The sequence below is a fragment of the Pteronotus mesoamericanus genome, unplaced genomic scaffold, assembly GCF_021234165.1.
Source record: "Pteronotus mesoamericanus isolate MK-2021 breed Mesoamerican mustached bat unplaced genomic scaffold, CSHL_Meso_final contig_20, whole genome shotgun sequence".
Lineage (NCBI taxonomy): Eukaryota > Metazoa > Chordata > Mammalia > Chiroptera > Mormoopidae > Pteronotus > Pteronotus mesoamericanus.
Window position 1 is genome coordinate 11665355 of NW_026555085.1, and position 14133 is coordinate 11679487.

General features: G+C 44.9%; 1 protein-coding gene across 2 annotated transcripts in view; it reads right to left on the minus strand.

Annotated features, from left to right (window-relative positions):
- The window catches only part of MED20 (mediator complex subunit 20), a 43134-nt gene extending 29001 nt beyond the window's left edge, over nt 1-14133 (minus strand). The window contains exons 1-4 of one of the 2 annotated variants that reach the window (XM_054569357.1): nt 14028-14133; nt 10945-11099; nt 6276-6529; nt 2661-4608 (exon numbers count right to left, since the gene is read on the minus strand). In XM_054569357.1, the coding sequence (XP_054425332.1) occupies nt 4393-4608; nt 6276-6529; nt 10945-11099; nt 14028-14041 (639 nt within the window). In that variant the 5' untranslated portion in view covers nt 14042-14133 and the 3' untranslated portion in view covers nt 2661-4392. Of the gene's footprint in view, nt 1-2660; nt 4609-6275; nt 6530-10944; nt 11100-14027 lie in introns of those variants that run through there. The other variant, XM_054569358.1, reaches the window with a different exon arrangement.

The window sequence follows — 14133 nt, forward strand, 5'->3', positions numbered from 1 at the left end:
TTCTGGGGCCACCAGAAAGCCATGAAGATTGCTTTGTATATATTTACTCTGACTCATTTCTAAAGGATTCTGTGTATGTGTATGAAGAGACAAGAGAAGGGGGAACCTACAGGAAAAACAAGAGCAAGAATGCAGTCCAGCTTCCCAGAAACTGAATGAAAGGTCTGAAGGACTAAAAAATGAAGGGGGGAATTACCTGGAGAGAACCCCAGATAAGGTGTCCAAAAAGGATGGCAAGGTCTTGTTCATGACAAGCCAGCTGGACATATTTCATGCCTGCTTTATTTTTGTCTACCTGCCATTTCCCTTCAGAGACTCATTGTTTGGATCACAAATCTTTTGCTACAACTCCAGTGGACCCTATAAATCCTATTCCCAAGAAGCTGGGCATATACACAAAACTGTGTCCAGCTGCAGGGTATTTTAAGCCTCTTGAGTCTCCCCTCGGGGGTTGATAACCTGTGGTAATGTTAGAACCCCTACATTAGAGTCATAGTTCCTGCATACTCCAGCACCAACAACAAATCCCCTCATTAAGCACAAGACTCTCATCACAATCTGGGAGGGGAAGGGCAGGTATGCTTTGTTTTGATTTTTGTCTCAAGAGTTAATGAGAAAAGGCATGAAATACACAGGGAAGAGATTGCCCTGGATGAGGTCAAGTTCAGGCTGCAAGACCTCCAGAAGGGATCATACAAAGATATGAGTACTGATGGTCAAACTAAAGAGTCCCCTCTAATTCAAGAGACTGAATTTGGGATGCTCTACACAATGACAGAAACTCACCTTGGGAAAAGTCAACCTCCCCAAGAAACAACTGCTCAAAAGTCAAAGACGCCAACCCCTACGAGAGGACCCAACTTGTAATACAATCGATTTCAGCCATTCCACATGGCAACTGTAACCGGTGTCTGCAGCCCAAGTTGCCCAGACAGCAGCAGAAATGGAGAGGGGGGCTGTGGCAAGGGAAAGGCAGTACTGGGAGTTAGAGGTGTGGGCTTGGTGACAGAAAGGCCACACAAACCAGTCCTGCGTGGCTCTAGACCTTCTGTGAATGTCCTCAAAACATTTCACCTATGTTGTACTTCCCATGTTGTACTTTAAAAGCCTCAACTTTCAAAATCTGGAAGATAAGTTTAAATTTCTAACTACTCCTCTTACCTGCCAGGGTTTAAAGATAAAAATTTCACTACCTCATCCTAAAGCCTCAGGAATGAATACTGGGCACACTGGGTTGAGGCAGACCCACTGGTGGGGAGGAATGGTAAGTTTCTAGGTGGATCAGTGACATCAATAGACGGTCAGGGAAGTGTGACTGCTTCGTCCTCAAGATCTGAGGAAAGCAAGCAGGAGGCAGCACAGGAACAGGGGCACAGTCAATCAGAACAGCACAGGAGGGGCAGAGCAGGAACCATCGATGGATACAAGAAATGGACTAGACACAGAGTAGAACACAGTGTTTTCCCAAGTCCCAGTATTTACCTTCTGCCTCCACAGATTTTGCCATTTCCAGGTATTACCTGTACTACAACTTCACAGTGCTCTTTAAATGGACTCTTTTTCAAAAACCCTCATCCTAAGGAATAAAGAGCTAATTATATTTTTCTTTGCTATGTATTAGAATAAGACATAAGTGCCGATGTAACAATGTTTTTTTCACATTCCATTTTAAATCACCTGGCGGCACACAGAGGTCCAGGTGCCAGACTTGAATGTATGCTGGTAGCTAGGAGGCCTGGGTATGAAGTCTGGTTCTGATTCCAGCCTCGTTTCTAGGCATGACCTCTCTGAAAGCCACTGCTTCCCCATCTCACAGTGACAGGCAACTAGGTGAGCCCTACAGCTGCCCTGTGTAGCTCTGACAGTCAAGGTAGGCAGATTTCTATGTGGCTCTCGCAACGGTACCCACACCAAGATGGCTTGTTAGCAGGGTCCTAGAAATTTCCCAGTGTCTGCTCTTTTGGGGGTAGCTACAGATAGGGAAAGGGATAACACATTTGGAAGCAAAGGAAGCTGGGTAGAAGATAGCCTACGGAAGAAGGAAGAACATGACATTTGAACCCCGAAAATACGGCACCTCCATTTAGCAACCAAGTTTAAGTTTTTTTCTTTTATAAAATGAGCATAATCATGTCCTTTTACCTTAAATTTATACATTTGCTCAACTTTCATTCAACCTGAACTTACAAAAATGTATACACTGACAATCCTGAGACTACTCTTGAAAGCCTCACTTAGACTTGCACACAGAAGCTGGATGACATTTGAGCCCTTCTCGCTAGTAACCAGTTCCGTTTTGGCAATTTTGCAAGTGGAGGCTTATTTGTTAAAATGCATTGCACTACCTGCCTTTTTTTAGTGATAAACTTTCTTTAACTGACACAATGCACATAGACAAAAGTACCTAAAGTGGCAGTTCTTAAATCGTCATCTGGTGTTCACTGGACTTAAAGTTGGTCAAATGTATGCTCAAAAAAGGGAAAAGGCAAAGTACAGTTAGGGGACAAAGTACAGTATATTATCTCTTAGGTTTTAGGAACAGAATCACTCCTTATAATGCACAAGTCTAGAATCAAATTTACCACATTCAATTTCCATATATCATCAGGAACACGTTATGTTCAAAATGCTGTTTCATCTCATAAGACTGAAGGCGGCATACAGAAAAATACAAATAGATAAATCTGGGTAAGAGCAAATATAAATCAGAAGGCCAAAAACGTAGGTCTGTGCATTTTATTGTGTGTTAATGATATCTAAAACATATTTCATTTCCAATATAGCATAAACAAGAAAACAAGGGGAAAGTGAGAACAAAAACAATGCAGATGACAGGTCCTGCAGTTATAAAGTTGAATTGAGCTCCTTGCCAGCCAAAGCTAAACAGGAAACAAGACCACTATCTGACTCTTGTTGTAGGGCCTTCATGTCTGAAAACAATTTCTCTTTAGGTGCCTTCGGTGAGGGACAGCATCCTTGAGGACAGCACAGCAGTAAGTACACTAACACGTTTCCTAAGGCCGTCCCCAACTGTGTATCTCAATATTAGCCTGACTAAACATTTCTGTAACAGGAGTGGGGTGGGCAGGCAGTATCAGTCAAATGAGAAGCTTGGCGGCTCAAATGAGACGAGAAGAAAGAGCTCAGAAAACCGTGAAGTGCAATGCAAGTATCAGGTTAATTATTCTAACACTAAGCTCTGGGTTCATGAGAACTGGAAAGGGCTGGATGCTGAGACTTAGGCAAGGGGTTTGGAACTAACTTCCTGATAGGACTAATCCAAATCAAAAGGGACTCTGGCATCAGCCCTGTCTCAATCCAATTCATAAAGAAAGAGCTTAGTTACAGGGGGTACTAACTGCAAAATAACAGCCAAGAGCATTCCTGGGCACACCCACCGAGCTCCATGTAACAGAGGCCACTAACTAGATCCTTTATCATTTATCCTTTAGTCACAGAGCCCCCTGAGTTTTGACTGGGCACATGACTACCCAAAACAGCGGCTCTATGTCCCAGTGTCCCTTTCAACAAAGTGTGGCCATAGTGGTTGGAGCAACTCCAGGTCGTACCCTTTAAAAAAGAAACTACTTTGTTCTCTCTTTCCCCAGTGGAATGTGGACATGCAGCTGATGAGTCTGCTTTGACCTTGCAGGCAAGGACAACAACCTAAGGGTGGCTGAACAACAAGATAAAAAGAAACCAAGTTCCTGATGACCTTGTAGAGTTAAATCTACCCTGGACCATCTGACTACCTCTGTACGAGAAAATGAAATTTCTACTAGGTTCCCTTTGTTACAGCAGCTTAGCCTGTGGCTTAACATAATTCACAACAGAATTAAAAGTAGTCAGAGACTTCAAAGGACTCAGGCAAAACCTAGAAAAGTCAACTCACAATTCATTTCTGCCAACAGGTCAGAACATGACAACCATAAAACAACTTGGCCTCCTATTCCTTCTTCAGGAGAGGCACAGCCAACATCCTTTGAGTAGCAGAAAAAGCCTTTATTACAGCACAGCCCCGACACAGAATGCAGCCTGTCCACTGTGGCCTAGGTCAAATCCACAATAGTTGGAAAGAGACTACTTTCCCCACCAACACTAGGCAGGGACACCCCTGTCCTACCTTGTCCCCTACAGCAGGAAAGCTCCAAGATTCTCCATTCTTCATAGTTACCATTCTTGAGGACAGGCCAAGTCCAGTAAGGTGTGCCGTGAAACAGGGGGACTGTGTGTGAGGATCAGGGGCGAACGATCCAGAGCCCCAGAACAAAAGCCACAGCTGGGGACTAGAGGGAGAGAGAAACCTCCATGTCTCCCATGGGTTTCTGGGGCTCGGGGACCTGAGGGTGCAGCACCTGCTCCTCCTCTGGAGTCCTCTGGTGACAGAGCTTACTAACGAATCCCAGCCACCGGCACCTGCTGCTGCTTGCGAATCTTGTTGAAGAGTTCCATGTACTGGACCATGGTATCTGCTGGGCCGTAGACCGTGTCATGTCTGTTGCCAAACACTGTGGGAGCCCCTGGTGTGTGGCTGCCTAGAAAACTCTGTAGGAACTCGAGCAGCAGGCTCCAGCAGTCACTAGCTACCACACAGGGGCCATACTCCACCTGGGGAGCAAAGGAACAAAGAATGAGCGTAAATATAGGCAAGGACGAGGGCTTCTGCTTCCTTTGCACCTCTTACCCCTGCTCCCATCTTCCCCAACTCCGAGCCAAAGACACACACCTTCTAGCGCAGTGCTGCTACACAGGAAATATTCAACCCGAACACCGGGGGATTTGACACACCACCCTCATCCCCTTTAAGCTATCTTTGACGTTCTCATCTTGGAGTTATCAACCCTCAGCCCTGCCCAGAAGACCCAAAGGCAAATCTGGGCTCCCTTGGCTTTTCTCAGAACCGTATAGTCCCTACTATGCTGAAAGATTCAAGGAAAGCTCAGGAAAATTTTAAGAAAATGAAGAGCAAGAGAAAGTGTGTATGTATAGTTGGGGGATCAGTAGGGTGCAAAGCTGACAAATATGCTCATAAGTCTCTCCAAGACCAAACATTACTCCCCAGGGACACCCAGCCTGGGCTCCAACCCTAAGAATTTCCTGACCAATGTAGCAGGGGCCAAAGGATACACATCTTCAGCTTTTTCATTCCACTCTCTTAATTTGTCACTGGAGAGAGAGCAGGGGGAAATCACTGGTAACCAGAAGGAGAAACAGTAAAGAAAGAGCTGGGGTGTGTTTGACTGCGAAGTTGGAGATGGGGAGGGCGAACAGGGGGTTTCTAGGGGGTAACCAATGCAAGGTGTGTCCCAGGCTGAAAAGAGGAAATCTTGGCCCCTGAGGACCCTGGAGGTCGAGAGCAATAATTACCACTAACGCCTTTTTTTTTTTTTTTTGCACTGGAGATGCTTTCTAGGGATGCTTAGCTATCCCCACGTCTCTACACTTGAAGTCCCTCCTTCATGCTAGTCCTGGAGGAGGCATCACAATCCCCCAAGTCAGCAGCGCTCTCACTGGCCTGGACTGCCAGAGCAGCCTATGCCTCTTTCGTGGCATTTCTTAGAGACTAACTTCAAAAACAGATGTGTCTCAGCCTTGCTCTTTTACTAAATCATAAATTTGCAAAAGCCAGGCCCCATAGTTTATTTTTTTGTGCCTCAGACAGTGCTGGGCACATGGTAGATTGTAGACTCTCACTGGTCCCAAAGCCGGCTACTGTCACACTCTCTCTTTGCCATTTTCAGTATATACCGAAAACATAAAGTCGTAACACACGCCCTCAAAGATGAAGTCATTGCACACACCCTTTTCCACCATGAAAGAAAGTGGACAGCATGGCAAAAGAGAAAGGTACTTTGCTACACAACTTTTGAGACTCATCTTAAAGCACACTAAGGAGAGGTATGTGGGCCTACCTCCCAAAAGTTCACTGTACCAAAAGTTTTCCTGGTCTGCTCCAGTCCTCCTTGTGAAACGTGACCGGTCCCTCCACATCATAATTCACCTGCCTCCCTTGACTACCCCTTCCCTTCTCCAGCAAGCTAGCCTTCCAAAGCTTTCTAGCTACCAGCTTCCAATTCCCATCCTGGGCTGGAGAGTCCCAAATGATTAAAAAGGTTAAAAGGTGCAGGGAGAGGGAGCACAGATGCTATGCTCTTGAGACAGGGATCAGGTAGGCACAAATGCCTGTTTGCATGCAGAGGGACGTGGAAATCTGCAGAGCCCTTCGCTGAGGAGCCCCTTCTGCACATCGTGCTCCTGTTTCATCAAGGTCTTACCTCCACGGAGATGCCTCGGGCACTGGGCCCCATCGTGACCGTGCCCACCTTCACTAGGAAATCACAGTACTGGTAACGGGTGCCCCGGGTCTCGATCTTGCTGGCCTTGGCGCTCTGGAAGAAGCCCTTGAGCTTCACCATGAGCACATCAAAGTTGGTGTCGGCAATAAGACAAGGGCCATTCTCAAAGAGGGCGAAGCAGCTCAAAGGGTATTCTGAATTGTGCATCACGTACATCAGCTTCCCGGTCTGACCTGCGGGGACAGAGATCCTACTCAGATCAAGACCTCCGTCAGCAAACCCTGCAATAGAGGCAAATGCAGGGAGCAAGGCCAGATGGCACTCAGCAGTCCTGGGGCAGGGGAAAGCGGGGATCCCCTTACCAACAGCCTTTCCTGGGGAACAATAGGTGAGGCAGCATGTGGTAAAACCCACCTGCTCTACAGAAGAAGGTGAGGGGCACACAGGGAACTTCACTACTATTGGTAACAGTTGAATTCTTAAGTTGAGCGATGGGCTCACAAATGGGTATGCCTAATGATGATGATTAGTAACTCACAGGGACTTTATGTGTAGTTTTTTTTAATAGAATCTTACATTACATAACAAGTAAAATCAAATAAAAGTAACAGCATTTCAGTATGCCAAATGAAGCAGACACTCTTTTCTGTCCACTCCTACCTTCCCTCGCCACTGCCTCTTTGAAATATAAGAAGTAGCCTCAGAGACGCAGCACAGGGGAGTACCTGAGCGTGAGGCTGGGAAGGTAGGCCAGAGCTAAGCTGCACTGTCTTGCCTTCCACGCCTCAAGAAATCTGGACTTCATTCTAAAGGCAATGGTGAAGCCTTGGACAGTTGTAAGACTTCAGACGCCTTGGGAAGCTAGCACTGCACTGTAGCAGAAAGAACTCAGCCTCTAGAATCAAAAGACCTAGTTTCAATGGCTGGTATGGCTCAGTGGATTAAGCACCATCCTGCAAACCAAAAGGTTACAGGTTCAATTCCCAGTCACAGCACACGCCTGGGTTGCGGGCCAGGTCCCCAGTTGGGGGCCTGTGAAAGGCAACCAATAAATGTATCTCTCACACATTGACGTTACTCTCCCTCTCTTTCTCCCTCTTTTCCCTTCTCTCTAAAAGTAAAAATAAATAAAATCAAAGCAAAAAATTTTGCCCTGGTTGGTGTGGCTCAGTGGATTGAGTGCTGACCTGTGAACCAAAGGGTTGCTGGTTCGATTCTCAGTCAGGGCACATCCCTGGGTTGCGGGCCTGCTCCCCAGCAAGAGGGTGCACGAGAAGCAACCACACATTGATGTTTCTCTCCTTGTTTCTCCCTCCCTTCCCCTCTCTAAAAATAAATAAATAAAATCTAAAAAACAAAAAACAACAACAAAAAGATGTAGTTTCACATCCCAGCTCACCTCTTCCAGTCTCTAAGAAATGAGTTTTCTTATTGATTACTACAGATTTTCTACAAGAAGAAAAGGAAGCTTTATATTATATGTATTTGGTACAGTGGGAAATGGAAGAAGGCAAAAATGTAACGCAAGATTCCTCTCTCATATATTACAGGAGCTACTGGATAGACTTCCACAATCTCAAATATTTATTAGGTATTTAAACTATTCCCAATACTGTGTTAGGGCTTAAGAAGCACACAGGAAGAGGACTTAGTCCTGGCCTCAAGAAGCTGACAATCTCACTAGAGATAGATGAAAAACTTTTAAAAAGACAACAAACAAAAGTGCTTACCTAGGGTAGACCAGAAGTCTTTTTGGAAGGAAGAAAAGATTTCAGGGTAGGAAGAGATCAAAATAGGCAAGAGTCAGCAGGAAAAACTTCTATGGAAAAAAGAGGACCCGGATGGGGATATAAAGAGAGGGGAGGATTCAGCCACACAGAGAAGGAAAGAAGACGTAGGTAGCGATAAGAGTGCCGCAATGGGAAAGAGAGAAGGGGGCTGGGAGAGCAGGGGCACTGCGACCTGTACACACACCTCCACTCCGCTGCCACTTGCTGAACACAACAGGTTCTGCACACACCTCCCTGCACATCCCTCCTAACAGTGCTGCCAGTTCACGCCTTTCACCTCCCAGTAAATCCACTTCAAACACTTGAACTCTCGAAAAGACGTCCAAAGCTGATCTGTCATTCTGTTCTTGTGCAAACTCACTGTAATTACATACTCAACTCATATAGGTCTGCAGGTATTCTTCCTGTCTTGAAAATATTTCAAAAGTCAACTAAGGTTTTTTTTCTTTAATCAGGAAAAAGGTACTCCCAGTTGTTTAGAGACAATGCTATTTTTAAAATCACAATAAAAGTACTTTCTTATCTGTACAAACATGTGAAGCAAGCAGAACTACTGTTACTGTCCCACTTTTACTGATGAGGAAAATGAAGCTTATGGGTCCCAGACCAGCAGCAGTGCACCGCATGGGAGGGAGCTTTTTTGGAAATGCAAATTACCCACCCCAAACCCAGACCCACTGAGTCAGCATGTCTGGGAGAGGGGCCCAGCGACCTGTGTTAACAAGCCCTCCGGGTAATGCTAATGCTGGTCAGTGTGAGAACTAAGGATCTAAAGGCACGGAACCAGCAAGCAGCAGAGCTGAACTTCAGGCCTTCGGACCTGAAGCTTACTGTTCCTTCCGTTCTACTCCACTGCCTGTCGAAAATGTATGGTCTCCCCAACTGGACTGCAGCTCCTAGAAAATAAAAGTCTGCTCAGGAGGAAAACGGAGTCCACATCAGGTGATTTCATACAAGCAGTGTATCTATATACAAATGTTTGGTTTTTCAATGCTTTCATAAACATTATATCTTTTGATTCTTACATCCTTCCTACTAAAGGCAAAACAATGGTTTGCAGTTACACTGTAATTTTAGAGATGATGAAACTCAGTAACAGCTCTTAGCTACCATTTATTAAAGGTTTATTACACGACAACCTCAGTTCTAGTGCTTTGCATGTATTAATTTATTTAATTAGCACAACACTAGCAGGTAAGTACTACAATTATCTTCATTTCACAGATGAGAGAACTGTATTGAGAAGGGTTCAAAAACAGAACCCTCACCAGATAGTTTCATCACAGGGGATTTAATACAGGAAACAAAATACAGCAGATAAACAAACTAAAAAATCAAACAGAATAATGAGGTCATCCAAAGGATTGACCCAGCATTAGCAGCCTAGGGGGCCTCTACCATCCTCAAGGCTGGAAGGAGGTAGAGAGGATGTGCTGTAAGCAGAGCCAGGCACAACGGCCGCCCTGCAGGAGCTAGAACCAAGATATAGCCGGAGACTCTGCCCAAGGCAGAGGGAGAGAGAAACTGTGGTCTCCCTTTCTGCTGTCCTCTAATTTTCCCTGATGCCTCTTACTGGCCAAAGGTAACCCAAAGCGGGGCCTGGCAAATGTAGTTTGCAGGGGAAGTTCAGGGAATGGATCTATGGGGAAACAGTAAAGTGACCAGCACAGAAACAGTTGCAGGTTATGGTGCTTACCTAAGTGTTGCGGTTAATGTGTGGCAAAGCCAGGACTCAGTTATCTGGTTCCGTATCAGGATTATTTTCATTTATTTATTTATTTGTTTGTTTGTTTAGTTATTTATTTGAGAGGGGGAAAGAAAGGAAAGAGACAGAAACATTAACTGGTTGCCTCTCACACGTGCCCCAACTCTGGCGGCTGAACCCACAATCTATGCCTGTGCCCTGACTGGGAATCGAACCGTGACCTTTTGGCTTATGAGACGATGCCCAACCAACTTGAGCCACACTAGTCAGAGCCATATCTAGATTCTAAATCACTGTGTTATGTAACTGTCCAAGGTAAAGTTATTGCAGAACCCAGGTTCCTTAACTCACATTCAAACATCTTCTTTACCTCCTTCCCATCACCACCATGACCACCCAGTCATCTCACCTCTTAATACATTTAGAACAAAAGTTGATTCACTGGTCAAAGTTATGCTAATGAAGTAGCCACGGACACTGTCTAGGTATGGGAAACAGGGAAGCGTTTCTGCAAAAAGTTCTAAAAACTCTAGCCTACACAAAGACTTGAGGTTAATGCAATCTTTCCCAAACTTTAGAGTGCATAAAGAACGTCTGGGGAGCTTGTGAAAATATAGATCACAAGGCTCACAACACTAGTCGGTCAGTAAGCAGAGAGCCAGGAAACTGCACCTTTAACAGGTAACCCAAATGAGAGCCCTGCAGGGCAGCTCAGTTGGTTAGAATGTTGTCCTGATACGCCAAGTTCGCAGGTTTGATCTCCGGTCAGGGCACATACAAGCAGAAACCAATAAATGCAAAAATAAATGAAACAACAAATGGGGAGGTGGTGGTGGTGGTGGAGGTGGTGATGGAGGTGGTGGTGTATGTGTCTCACAAATCAATTAAAAAAACAAAACAAGTAACCGGGATAATTTTGATGTCATTAGTAACCAAGCCTCTGAGAAACACTGCTTTAGAAGTGCAAAGTGCAAAAAGACTAAAACATAGTCCCAGTCTAAGAGATGAAGAACCAAGAATGAAAGAATTCAGAAACACATCTAACACACATTCAAGAGTACCACCCTTAGAAGAGCAGAAAGATTTCAATGAACAGGAATGTCTATGACCTCCAAGCCAGGCTGCAGCCATCCCGCAGACCCATCTCACTAACCTTGGCTGCCAAGGGTAGAGGCAGCCGTGTGGTAGGTCTCACAGTCCACACAAAATGTTCCTTGCTTCTCTGCCCCGAGCATCTCCAATTTCCGGGTGAGGATCTCCACAGTCTGCTGAACACTCTTGCCCTCAGCCACAGGCATCTGCGACACACTAGAAGGGAAAGAACCAAATCATCAGTATCCAGACACATGTGGACTCACTGAGGCACTTAATCATGCACAGAATCACAGCTCATCAGGACCTTAGAGACCATCTACCACGACCCCCATATTTTAAGATATTTATTTATTTATTTATTTATTTATTTATTTATGGGGAGGCGGGGAGACGGGGAGGGAGGGAGGGAAACATAGACCTGATAGAGAAACATCTATCAGTTGCCTCTCACACACCCCCAGTTGGGGACCTGGCCTGCAACGCAAGCATGTGCCCTGATCAGGAATCTAACCGGTGACCTTTAGGGTCATAGGCTGGCGCTCAATCCACTGACCCACACCAGCCAAGTCACAATCCCCTTATTTTAAAGATGAGGAAACAGAGGCCCCCCCAGCCCCTAAGAACTAGAGCACAGATTCCAGGACTCTTAGAGCAATGCAGTGAACTTCCTATCATACCAGAATTTCCCGAGCATGGTTTATGTGCCAACATTCAAGAAAAGCAGACTGAGCAGTTGATAACACTGCACATTTGATAACAGTGAGTCATGTAATAAGGATTTCCTTTACAATTATTTCAGTTCTGACTATATCAAGAAGAAAACCTCAATTTGGGGTTAGTATGTTTTCCCCAACTCTCCAACACAGCAATTTTCAACTAGTATGCCTCAACAAGCACATTGGTATGCCACAAGAATTTTTAAAACATGCAATACCAGACTATTTAGTCAGGGGCACTGACCTATTTTCCCTTAGACCGTCAAGTAAAAAAATGAAAACAGCCAACGCAACAATAACGGTTGGTGTGAATGAATAAAAATACCTATTTTTTTTGGTCAGATTGGCAAGAAGTAAATCTTTTGGTGCGCCACAGAATTTTAGTCATTAGTTTATGTGTGCCATGAGATGGAGAAGGTTGAAAATTGCTGCTCTAACACTTTCAACGTGTGTTGTCCAGTATAGTAGCCAAAAGCCACATGTGGCCATTTACATTTAAACTAATAAAAGTAATTAAATTAAAATTTCAACGCCTCACCTGCACTACCCACAATCTGAAGGCTCAATTGCCATATGTGGCTGGGGGGGAGTGTAATAGTGCTGATATAGAACATTTTCATCAATGCAGAAAGTTGTATTCAACAGCCCTAGGATCTAAGAGAAAGTCTCAAGTTTGTACTCTTTGGGAGAGGCAAGACTGTAATCAAAACAATGAAACAAAACATGTTACTTCCAAGATTTCTTTCTATGGTGAATGAAATTGGCTTTGCCTTTAGAGTGGGAATTCTCACTCACCAAGCCCCAACTATGTGTCAGAATGTGGCCAAAAGCCTTTAGATAAATTAACAATGTATTTTGAACCCTCACAACAGCCCTAGAAGATGTGCTATTATTTACTCCCTTGTTATAAATGAGAAAACTGAAGAACAGAGGGGCTGACTAACTTGCACAAGGTCACACGGCTTGGTGTGGTATGGTCAAGATGCAAAGTCAGGCAAACTAGCCCCATGTCTGTGCCTTAACTACTGTACTAGACCGCTTCCCTAGGGAGGTAGCTATAATACCTTCAAGAAAAAGAAATGGATTTAAAAGAAAACATTAATAAATAACAGTACAGTTGTTACTTATATAAAAATCAGAAAGCCAGTTATATGTGACTGAATTTTGGGAGACACTGCATTACTTCATAAACAATCAGCCAAATGAAGCGATAATGGTAGAGTCTTACTGTTGTTAAAAATTGTCACTACTCTCCATGAGAAAAAGCACTGATAAGGAATGATCATGATGTGCCTTTTTTTGAAATATAAGAGCATACTAAAATGCTGCGACTGGGGTAAGAAGTCCTAGGAGTGTGAAAAAGTTGGTAAGTTTTAAGAGATGGAGAGCCCTTCCCTTCTGCCTGCCTTCTCTATTGGGAAAAAAATAGGGGCTTCCAGGGTTCCAAGCCTCTGTGCTGCAAATTTGCTATCCCATTTCTCACACATCTCTCACACATCTCCCTTACACTAGAGAACTTAGAGGCAGCCCATGATATCAAATACAAGAAACAAAAGTGCAATCACTGACAAACCTGCAAGAACCTGAGCTGCCAGGAGGAGTTTCCACAGGCCCTTGTGTGAGAAGCCTATATTCACTGACTTCAGATAGCCTGGCCTCCTCCAATCCCCTAGTTGGAAATGCTCACGCTTACCGATATTTTTTTTTTTAAATAAAATAAAAAAGCCCTGAAACCTAGCATTGTGTAACTAATGTCTCCAAGAGCATTAGATCCATACCTTTCCCTGCCACCTTGACTTACAATATGTTAGAGATAAAAAGTCCATAGAAACTGGACGGATAGTATAGAAAACATAATAGAAAACAGATCCTTAAGAAATGATGTGCCTAGAACCTCGATCTCCTAATTCCTAATAGTTTCCTCCCCCGCCCCCCGCCCCCGTATATCCAAGATTTTAAAATGGCCACAGCAGAACGAGACAGAGGGTGGTCTAAATACATTTAGAGGCTGTAGGGAGAGGCAGGCGAGAACCTAAAAAAGATACTGTCTCCTTCTTGCCTATCCCCAAAACCTTCTAGCCCGGCCTACTAATGGGCTCTAGTCCGCACATCCTATTTCTGACCCTTAAAGTTCCACCCCCGGCCTCACCTGCAGGAAGATATACCAAGAAAATGGGAAGGAGGTACCTATCATTGATGTATTCTAGGATAAAACGCAGGACGAAGAGGGCGCACCTCCGAGGAACCAGGCCCAGAGAGTTACAGCCCTCAAGGTGTCCCCTCACCCACACCATCCGAGGACTTTCATGCTAAACTCCTGAGGGACTGCAGACCCTGTTCCCGACCCTTCTCGCGGGTACACTCCAGGCTCCGAGGGCCCTTTAGGGTCCCAAGTCCCTCCCCACAAAATCCCTTGCAATCCTACCAAGTCACTCCCATGATGTCGGACAAGGAGTGCTGCAGGACCAAACAGCTGAAAAGCCAAGCTCTCCGACTGCGAACCTAAAGTGAAGTCCTCCACCAAGCGTCGG